Raw genomic sequence first — 11074 nt, 5'->3', positions numbered from 1 at the left:
AAAAAAATATTCGAAGAAGGAAAATATTACTATAATACTCAATAATATTTGTACACTCTTACAAATTCATGTAGCAATTTGAAGTTTAACTCTACCTTCAAATTTTACTAACTTATTTTAACCTTTAAATTCATGAAAAACCGAATGTGATTTATGACATATTAACACTGTACTCTACAAGACAACTGCATGCTTTTGTTAGGTATCTTTTTTTCTCTTCTTTTTCTGGTAATGTAGCATATGGACAAACCTGAAAATTCAATGCCATTATAATGAGTGTTAATTGGTAGGTCAATTAATGAGTGAAGAGAAGGTTCAAAATTTTAACTCTAATTTTAACAATTGTTGTCAAAATTCCGACTTAAATCCTAAAATTCAGGATTTTGTGAATTTCTTCACCTTCAACAACTCAAATCCATAGTAGAGTCCCAAAATATGTAAAATCCATCGATTTTGATTGCGATTTTACGATTTGTTATAAACTAAGTCATTTATGACTATATACCATTTATAACATATATTTAGTATTATTATTTTTTTGATAAAATCCATCAATTTTGATTGCGATTTTACAATTTTTTATATTAATTCTACGAAAGTAGTTGAGTAAAATCCTTCGATTTTGGTTGCGATTTTACGATTGTCGATTTTGCTCTTCACTTTCGACCTGAATCAAAATCCTGATTTTGACAACCTTGGTACTATCAACTTACTAACATTTGGCTATAAAAATACATTGTTATAGCACTTGTTTTTCACTTCGATTAAAGCACTTGTTTTTCAACCTATAGCACTTATTATTCCTGGTCCTTTTTTCTCTCTATTAAAGCACATGCCCATCACTTGTTCTTCAACCTCATACATGCACACATAACATCCAAATAGAGAATTAAAAAAAATGGGAAACCTTGCAAACAGAAAACCACATGCTGTGTTGATTCCAGCTCCATTTCAAGGACATATAAATCCATTTTTCAAACTTGCAAAGCTTCTTCACCTTAGAGGATTTTACATAACCTTTGTCAACACTGAATACAATCACAAACTTTTGCTCAAATCAAGAGGTCCAAATGCCTTAGATGGTTTGACTGATTTTAGCTTTGAAACCATACCAGATGGTCTAACACCACTAGAAAGTGATGGTGATGTTAGTCAAGATGTACCATCTCTTTGTCAATCTATAAGAAAGAATTTCCTTAAACCCTATTGTGAACTTCTTACAAGAATTAATCACTCTACCAATGTTCCACCAGTTACTTGCTTAGTTTCTGATCCTTGTATGAGCTTTACTATACAAGCTGCTGAAGAATTTGCAGTCCCAAATGTTCTCTATTTTTCATCAAGTGCATGTTCTTTATTGATTGTTATGTACCTTCGCTCCTTTGTAGAAAGTGGTATCATACCATTCAAAGGTACTAGGTTTATTTTTATTAATAGATAATAGTCTTTTTTATAAAAGCACATTACATACATACATACATACATACATACATACATACATACATACATACATATTGCTTAGAAAAATTTAAGGAAACATGTTTCTCATGTTTTGTGTAAAAATGAAATTTACAAATTTATCATTTGTTTAAAACATACTTTTATTGGATATGTTTTTTGGTCAAAAACAAGTGAATGTAGGTTGTTAATTTACTGCTTAGTGTTTTATGTGGTTGTAATTTAGCAACACCCATATATATATATATATATATATATATATATGAGGAGGGATGAAGTCACACCAATGTTACACCGTTCAATATCGTTTTACTCGATACATATTTTTTAAATTTGATCGTTGGATTGTTAGTTTATATCATATAGATCATTCACATAAATTTTTATAAAAATTTATAATCATTTGATATGTTATTGATCTCTCCTATATATATAGTCTGGGGTGTTGGCTGGAGACCTTAGAGTGTGCTCCTCTCAAGGTCTCAGGTTCAATTCTCACAGTATCAATTTCGGTGGGCTAGCTTCCCTTCTTTAATATATATATAGTTATTCCAATTTCGGTGTGTGTAAAAAATTAACTTACTCCCGATTAAGTCTTGACATATATTTATTCCATTTTATATTTTAAAAATTAGTGTAAAGGAAAATTATTACTAATGATAATTTTACGGTGGTTTCCTAAAGGATTTGAACTCTTTGCACTTTGAAATTATAAGGTCAAACTCTTACCAAGGAGCTGATAACTCATAGACTAATTAATCCAGTTAATAACAATCTAACCGTCAAATTAAAAGCTCTCACCGAGAAGATGATCACCTGCACAAATTTTTACAAAACTTTCGTTGAATGTATAGCAACTTATATATATATATATATATATATATATATGTGTGTGTGTGTGTGTGTGTGTGTGTGTGTGTGTGTGTGTGTGTGTGTGTGTGTGTGTGTAAACCTTCATGTTATTAATTTTTGTACTTATGATATGCAGATGAGAGTTATCTAACAAATGGATGTTTGGAAACTAAAGTAGATTGGATTCCAGGTTTGAGAAACTTTCGGTTGAAGGACATTCTTGACTATAAGAGGACAAATGATATTATGGTAGAATTCTATATTGAAATTGCAGATAGAGTTAAAAGAGACTCTACTATTCTTTTGAATACTTTCAATGAACTTGAGAGTGATGTAATAAATGCTCTCTCCTCTATGTTTCCTTCTCTTTATGCCATTGGTCCTTTACCTTCATTATTAAACCAAACTCCACAAACTCATCAATTGGACTCTTTAGGTTCCAACCTTTGGAAAGAAGATACTGAGTGTCTTGAATGGCTTAAATCCAAGGAGCCAAGATCTGTTGTTTATGTAAATTTCGGCAGTATTACAGTTATGACACCAGAGCAACTGTTGGAATTTGCTTGGGGTTTGGCCAATTGTAAAAAACAATTTCTGTGGATCATTAGGCCTGATCTTGTCATTGGTGGTTCACTGATTTTGTCATATGAGTTTACAAATGAAATTTTGGATAGAGGCCTAATAGCAAGTTGGTGTCCACAAGAGAAAGTGTTGAACCACCCTTCAATCGGAGGATTCTTGACTCATTGTGGATGGAACTCAACCACTGAAAGCATATGTGCGGGAGTGCCGATGTTATGTTGGCCATTTTTTGCTGATCAGCCACCAAACTGTAGATATATTTGTAATGAATGGAAAATTGGTATGGAAATCGATACGAATGTGAAGAGAGACGAGTTGGCGAAGTTGATTAATGAAGTGATAGCTGGAGATAAAGGAAGGAAAATGAGGCAAAAAGCCACGGAGTTGAAGAAGAAGGCAGAGGAGATCACTAGACCAGGTGGTTGTTCATACATGAACTTGGACAAAGTGATTATGGAAATGTTGCTTAAACAAAATTAGATAGAATGATATTGTTTTTTGTAATCAAGTATTTAACTAATTTTAGTAATTTTGTTTTTTTGTTATACTTTGTTATTTTCGGTCCATTAGGGTTTTGTTATTTGCCTATTTATGCTTAACAGTTGTAGCCTAAGAGACAACTTTTATTCATTCAATAATATTTTAGAGAGTTTTCTCAATTTCTGGTGGATTTCGGAACCCTATTTTCATAAGTTTGTCGTTTATAAACTTTTTTCTTTTCAATATAAGTTTAGCACTTGCTAGCCTACGCTTTCGACTGCGTCAGATTAACAAGAAAGTTTCTTGACTGAAATAGCACTTGCTAGCCTACGCTTTCGACTGCGTCAGATTAACAAGAAAGTTTCTTGACTGAAATTTGGAATAAGGTTTCTTTCACAGTTAAAATAGCTTAATAAACTAATCAGAAACTAATTCATTTGATTTTAATATGCAAACAGTTCTTGCATATATCAAGCATTTTGGTTTTGTTCCTTGCAATATATTAATTTATATTGGATTTGGTTCTTGTAATACGTAGAATATTTGATTTTAGTCCCTCTAAAATGGGGACCAATTTAAATACGAATAGATTTTATAGGGACTAAAACAAAACATCTAGAACCAAAGCAAAAGATTACATATTTGCAAGTTTGAGACCTGGGAGTGTGCTCCTCTGTAATGATATTAGTGGAGAATCAAATGGATATTTGTTTAGCAAAGCATGATAACTCACACAAGTCAAGAAAAGTCAGCAATTACATAGAGCAATGTGGGTTAAAACTACATGACACGTGGAAGGGGGATGTGAGAATAATATATAACAGAATGGATGCAAAAGGATGGGGGATGAAATGAATGAGGCAAGTCTCTCTCTCTCCCTCTGTGATATTTCTTCTTCTTCTCTCCTTGATTCCCTTGTCCCTCCCTTATCCTATCATTCCTCTAATTCTTTCCTTGCATCTCAATTCTTAGTCAACAATGTTCAATTTACCAGTTTGTATTGCTTCCTTCATATGAATCGATAAAATCTCATTTACATCTTTTCATTTAATTTGAGTGGAGTCATTAGATCCTCCTCGAGGTCGATCTCAGTTTCGATTCTCTCTGATACCAATTTGGATGGGCTAATTTAGCTTCAAAAAAAAAAAAAAGATTACATATTTACAAGGACTAATACCATTTTTTTACATGGACGAAAACCAAAACGCATGATATTTGCAGGGACCAAGCATTCATTTAAATAGTGTGTACTACATTCAAAATATTTTTTCTGTGTATTGGTATTAAATTAAATTTCTCAAATTTAAACCAGATTTATAATGGTATGAGATTTTTTGAAACGTGGAAGTAGAGGTATGAGATATTAGAGAATGATAAATTAATGCTTATGATTAATATATTTTAATATTAAGAAAGTTATAACAACATAGATTAAATTGAAAAATTTATATAAACACTCCAAAACCCATTCTCTAACATAGTTTTTAGTTCCCAAATGAGGAGGATTTTGTATTACGAAGAAAAATGAACCCCCAAAACCCTCCCCTCCCAACGTCTTCTGTTTTTTCCATTTGCTCTTTCCCTTTATTCAAAGCGTTCACCTCCATTCCCCTCCAAACTCTATGTGAGGTTTGAGTGACCTGAAAAATGTGTGGATATTAGAGATTGTTCTTGTGAGCTCTTAGATCTAATTTCTTGTAACCACTTTATATCTAATCTCTTTTGGCTACAAAATCTACACAAACTGCATCACGAACATTCTAATAAGGAAAATGTTGTAGATCGCGACAAAATTAAAAGCGAAAGTATCACGACCAGCTTTGTATTGTGTACTTTGATACTGTAGCATGATGTCATCTTTTATTCCAATCATCCTTGATACGTGGTAAAGTAGATCCAACGGCCACCTTTTATTCACGAATTCTCGTGAAACTGCTTCTCACTATGAATAGAAACACCCTTCTAATAAACGTTACCTAAACTAAGAATTCGCGAACTTTTTTTGTTTGAATGACAAATATAGTATAAATATTAGGAAAGAGTTCAGTTGTCTCTCTAGCAAAGATCTGATCATTACAGGAGTTCCAAATCGATCACACAATATCATGCCAAAAATTCACGATTTGGGTTCACTTACATAACGATAACGTACACTAACTACCAACATCAGAAACCTAAATCAAAACTAAAAATTGATCCATAAACCCTAAACCACATCAACAAAGATAGAGGAACAAAAAATAATCGAAAGATTACTTGAGATTTTTTTTTTTTGAAATTTGAAACAAGTATTTGGTTGGGAGTCAATGAAAGGCAATTTTACACCAATCAAATCATATCATGATGCCAACTTGTCCGTTAGTTCCTAACAAAACTATAAGTATCATATAATATTGAAGAATGTTAATTTTTTTGGTGTAAACCAGGTATCCCGCGCGCAACTGCAAAGACTAATCATTCGAGAAGGCTAGATTCAAACCCAAGACCTTCTTTAAGTTAGAAGAGACCCGTGCAATCTCATCTAAGCATTATTGGGTTGAAGAATGTTAATTTAAACTAGTATACATAGAAAATATATTTCTTGAGAAAACGGATCCTTCAAATGATAATGGAATTCAGGATGCTGTGAAAGGATTCTTACTCCCCCACTTAACAAATTTAAAGATGTAGAATTCATATTATAAACGGTAATATACATGCCTTATATATTCAAACCAGTTAAAATAAGCAAGAATCACTATTTTAGTTTAGGAACTCTTTGCATAAAAAAGTTTTTCAAGTTTGATTTTGTTTCAGCAGCACCTCATTGATCACTTTGTCCAAGTTCATGTACGAACAACCTCCAGGTCTCGTGTCCTCCTCCGCCTTCTTCTTCAACTCAATTGCCTTTTGCCTCATCTTCTTTCCTTTCTCTCCCACCATCAATTCATTGAGAAGCTCCTCCACCTCATCTCTCTTCACATTGGTGTCAATTTCCATGCCAATCTCCCATTCATTGCAAATATATCTGCAGTTTGCAGGCTGATCAGCAAAAAATGGGCAACATAACATTGGAACTCCAGCACATATGCTTTCAGTGGTTGAATTCCATCCACAATGAGTCAAGAATCTGATAGAAACTGATATCAAAATATAAACTAATAGTAATTGTACAATATAATCCCAAGAAATTCGAGAGTCTTGGTTCTCTCCCCTCCAAGAATTCGAGAGCTTGGTCTCTCCCTACCTATCCTTTATCCCAATCCCTGAATGCCTTTCTTTTCCTCTGCATCTTATTTATAATACTAAGTCCTATAGCTGTTACATAGAAGTCTAGTAGACAGCAATTACTGCAGACAAGTAACAGTTACTTATTTATAATATTATTAAATAAAGCACTAGTATCTATAACTTCTGCCCTTAGGAGTCCTATTACTAACAATACTCCCCCCCTAAAGACTCACCTTGTCCTCAAGGTGAAGGATAACATAACTGTCCACCAGGGTCCCATAACTTGAAGTAGAGTGACAGAGCAATGTGTGAAACATGATAATTAATGCATGCATCAGACACTCTCTTTTGGGGAGGAATTTTCGGCAGCAATAGGCATAGTGCCAGTTCGATCAAACCAGAGGATAATCCACTCTTCACCACAAACACATCTGGATCTGGCGGCTTTGGCAACGGTGGAGGTAGGCCGCCAAACTCGAGTGAAACCCATCCCTCTCCGATAATTTTTCTAGGCAATTTCGCCCTCGATTCGAACACACTACTCATACCATGTTCATAAAAGAGTCTGTCGATACCAAGAAATTTGCACAGATCTGTTTTGGTCTCTTGTTGCTTTTCCACAATGATGACATTCATGGAGGAATTTTCTGCATCCATTTCTTCTGCATTCTCTACCTTTTCCTCTTCTGCTGTCTGAATGAGTTCAGAATTTCCTTGATCAGTTTCTTCTGATTGAAGGCTGAATGTGTGAGGCGTCGACGACTCCCATTCCAATCCAGATTCCTCTTCTTCATCCGATATAGGTAGAAGGTCTCTATACTCTGGCTTAAAATGCCAAATGAATGCAATGTGAAACGCTCGCCAACTCGCATGTGGATGGCATCGACTCCACCACTGCCACCATACGAGAGCACGGTTTCGCAAGGCTTTCACCGCCTCCAGCAACTTCTCACCCTCCTGTGTTCCCACGACATCAAAATGTTTCTCAATACAAATCAACCACCAATAAGCGTCACCGCTGCCGTCAAATTGTGGCATGTCCATTTCCCCCTACTGTGAATTTCTTTCCCTGGATCAGAACTGCTCTGATACCAGTGATAGAAACTGATATCAAAATATAAACTAATAGTAATTGTACAATATAATCCCAAGAAATTCGAGAGTCTTGGTTCTCTCCCCTCCAAGAATTCGAGAGCTTGGTCTCTCCCTACCTATCCTTTATCCCAATCCCTGAATGCCTTTCTTTTCCTCTGCATCTTATTTATAATACTAAGTCCTATAGCTGTTACATAGAAGTCTAGTAGACAGCAATTACTGCAGACAAGTAACAGTTACTTATTTATAATATTATTAAATAAACCACTAGTATCTATAACTTCTGCCCTTAGGAGTCCTATTACTAACAGAATCCACCAAGTGAAGGGTGGTTTAATACTTGCTCTTGCAGACACCAGCTCACTATTAGGCCTCTATCTGAAATGTCATTCTTAAACTCAGATGACAAAACCCCGGAACTGCCAACGACAAGATCAGGCCTAATGATCCATAAAAAATGTTGCTTGCTATTGGCCAAACCCCAAGCAAACTCTAATAGTTTTTCGGCAGTCATAATTGTCATGCTACCAAAATTCACATAAACAACGGACCTCGGTTCCCTAGATTCAAGCCAATCAAGACACTTGTTATCTTCTTTCCAAAGATTGGTACTTAAACTTGCCAACTGATTCTGTGGACTTTTGACTTAAAAGTGAAGATAAAGGGCCAATAGCACAAATATTTGGGAACATCAAGGAGAGAACATTTATTACATCCATCTCAAGTTCATTAGAAGTATTAAAAATATAAGCAGAGGCTCTGTGAGCCCTTCCTGCTGCTTCAATGATAAATTCTACCATCGAATCATTTGGATCGGTAATCCTTATAAATGTAGGCAAATCCTTCAGTCGAAAGTTCTGCAGTCCTGGCATACAGTCTACTTTAGTTTCCAATTATCCGTTTGTCAAATAACTCTCATCTGCATATCAAATTTACAAAAGCTGTTAGCTTGAAATTGAATCTCCATACTCCAAATATATGTCATATGAACACTTTAACTACTCTACACATATGAAGAAAGAAAGAAAGAAAGAAGATTAATTGTTACCTTTTAGTGGTATGAGATCTTTATCCAACAATGTACTAAAATGAATAAAAGTCAAAAATGTACATGCATTGGCTGGACTAAAGAAAACAACTGGGATTGAAAGTTCTTCAGCAGCTTGTATAGTAAAGGACATGCTAATATCAGAAACTATGCAAGTAACTGGAGGGACAAGACCAGATGTTGCAGAGTCATTAAGTCTAGCAAGAAGTTCACGGAAAGGTTGTAGGAAGTTCTTTCTGATTGATTTACAAAGAGAATGTATGTCTTGAGTAACATCGCCATCACCATCCGTTGGAGTTAAACCATCACGAATAGTCTCAAAGGTAAAATCAGTAAAACCATCAAAGGCATTTGGACCTCTTGACTTGAGCAAGCGTTTGTGATTGTATTCAGTGTTTACATAGGTTATGTGAAACCTCTAAGGTGAAGAAGTTTTGCTAGTTTCAACAATGGATTGATATGGCCTTGCACTGGATATGGAATTAACACTGCATGTGGTTTTTTATCACTCATTTTTGAGTTTGTGTTTGAATGTTGAGCTAAAGGAAGCCAATGGTTTCATAGAGATAAAGCCAAGGAAGACTAGCTGAAATTAAAAGTCTAAGATATTTTTCTTTTAAAATGAAAAAAATCCCAAGTTACACAATAATTGATGCATACTAGTCAAGCCATCACTTTTTGATATATATGATAGAACGATAACAGTTTTTGTTAAGATGGTTTATTTTTAGATACATTCACTTAAAATTGATTTAATAAACAATAAATTAAAGGCTAAATATCAATTATGAAGACTAAAGCTCAAAATTATGGTACAATTTGAAGACAGAAGTAATTCAACTTATAAACACACAGCCATATAGGGTCTGCATAGGCTTATCTATGCTAAATACTGTTTGTTATATGTAGTTTGAGATTTACTTTTGAATTGATCGAATAAAAAAGTTGATTACAAAAATATTTCATATATCCCCTACAAAAACATTTCATATATCTCAAAGTTACTAATATTATCAAATTGCAACTAATCATAACTAATTCATAACTATCTTAAAAAATATTAAACTAATTTTAACAAATCTTGTTGTGAATTCGAAATTCAAATGGCACTAATAAACTAGATGTGTAAAGCAAGAGTAGGTAGCGACTAAATTAATTAAGAGTAGTCTCAAGCTGCCGCAACGATAATAATAGACCTAGTAACTAAGAAAAGCAAATTCACAAGCATAATCATAACATAAAGATCAAATAGTACATAAACAACACACCAATATTTGTTTATTCAGTTCGGCCAAAATTAACTTAGGGGAGAGACCAACTCGCCAATCCACTATAAATGCAGTTTGTTATGGTTTTGAATGCTTAATTTAAGAAAATAAATTTTATTCTATTCTATTCAATTTGATTCTAGAGTCTAGTGGGACGATTGTTTTGATTCTGGGTCGGAAGTCAGTTTCTTGACTCAAGTTTTTGGGTTTGTTATGGTGTCATCTCCGGATAACCGGGGGGTCGAGTGGCAGTGGAACCCGTAAGAGTGTTGGAAGAAGACTTTTTTGGGTGTTTAATAGGGGCTCGACTATGGTGATGAGAAAATGATGTTATGTTATAAGGGGTTTGATTGGTTGGATGGTTTTTCTAGAGGGGTTTACGGTGAACCTCAAACGATAAGTAATTGGATTTTCTTTCTGTGTTCTTTCACGAGGAAGTGTGGGGGTCTGAATTTGATTTAGGTGTTTACTTTGATTTTTTCTAGTTATAGTTTTCTTATTGGTGTTGGTGGTAGCCATAGGTTATGTGGTTTTGCATTATATTGATGTTTTTATGTGTTTTTCTTTCAAGTATTTTGCCTATATACGACGCTTTTGTTTTGTAGTTTCTATCAGATGATCTTTGTTCGTCTTGTGCAAGAATTTGATTATTATTAATAATTTTGTCGTTAAAAAAAAATTATGTGGTGGTGGCGGTAAATGTAACTCTTACTTTTTAGCTGTTGAGTACTACCAAAAAGCCCTTAGCCTTCTTTGGCCGGTCCTGCTTAAAACATATAATTTAAACAATAACTACACCTTAAAACTTTTTATATATAGGACCAGATATAACTTTTTAATAAATAATTATTTTTTTCAAAAAAACCTTACTAATTTTAGTTGCTTTAACAGATGCAATATTATACATGTTAGACAAACTCAAAATAAATTATAGATAGTTAAGTTAAAATTCATAAAAAAAATTAAAAAACACACATAAATAAACTTTATCCTTTTAAAAAATGGGTGTCTACATGCTTCACGCGTGCATATTTTTGTTTTGGGTAGTGCTTCACACTTGCATATAATATAATCCCTTATT

At 33.9% G+C, this 11074-nt stretch overlaps 2 protein-coding genes and 2 pseudogenes across 3 annotated transcripts; 1 reads left to right on the top strand and 3 right to left on the bottom strand.

The window, feature by feature from the left end:
- Positions 1–757: 757 nt before the first annotated feature.
- Positions 758–3551, top strand: LOC146912611 (7-deoxyloganetin glucosyltransferase-like). Its single transcript, XM_085722150.1, has 2 exons — positions 758–1412; positions 2447–3551. The coding sequence occupies exons 1-2, from the start codon at positions 899–901 to the stop codon at positions 3370–3372; spliced, it is 1440 nt and encodes a 479-aa protein (XP_085578276.1). The 5' UTR covers positions 758–898; the 3' UTR covers positions 3373–3551.
- Positions 3552–5914: 2363 nt separating this feature from the next.
- LOC146912609 (7-deoxyloganetin glucosyltransferase pseudogene) lies at positions 5915–8200 on the bottom strand (annotated as a pseudogene).
- On the bottom strand, positions 6776–7965 carry LOC146912610 (uncharacterized). Its single transcript, XM_085722167.1, has one exon. The coding sequence runs from the start codon at positions 7624–7626 to the stop codon at positions 6823–6825; it is 804 nt and encodes a 267-aa protein (XP_085578293.1). The 5' UTR covers positions 7627–7965; the 3' UTR covers positions 6776–6822.
- On the bottom strand, positions 8075–9253 carry LOC146912608 (7-deoxyloganetin glucosyltransferase-like; annotated as a pseudogene). The gene is made up of 2 exons (XR_015016790.1): positions 8726–9253; positions 8075–8596 (listed from the first exon to the last, which is right to left on the bottom strand). The product of XR_015016790.1 is annotated as a 7-deoxyloganetin glucosyltransferase-like (transcript).
- Between the last annotated feature and the right edge of the window lie 1821 nt (positions 9254–11074).

The sequence above is a fragment of the Medicago sativa genome, chromosome 6 (genome assembly GCF_051527215.1).
Source record: "Medicago sativa cultivar Bolivia chromosome 6, Bolivia_mono, whole genome shotgun sequence".
Lineage (NCBI taxonomy): Eukaryota > Viridiplantae > Streptophyta > Magnoliopsida > Fabales > Fabaceae > Medicago > Medicago sativa.
This window is presented reverse-complemented; position numbering and strand designations above follow the sequence as displayed.

Coding starts and splice junctions, on each gene's coding strand:
- LOC146912611 (XM_085722150.1), top strand. CDS start 899: ATGGGAAACCTTGCAAACAGAAAACCACATGCTGTGTTGATTCCAGCT. Junction 1,413..2,446: donor TGGTATCATACCATTCAAAG/GTACTAGGTTTA, acceptor TATGATATGCAG/ATGAGAGTTATCTAACAAAT.
- LOC146912610 (XM_085722167.1), bottom strand. CDS start 7,626: ATGGACATGCCACAATTTGACGGCAGCGGTGACGCTTATTGGTGGTTG.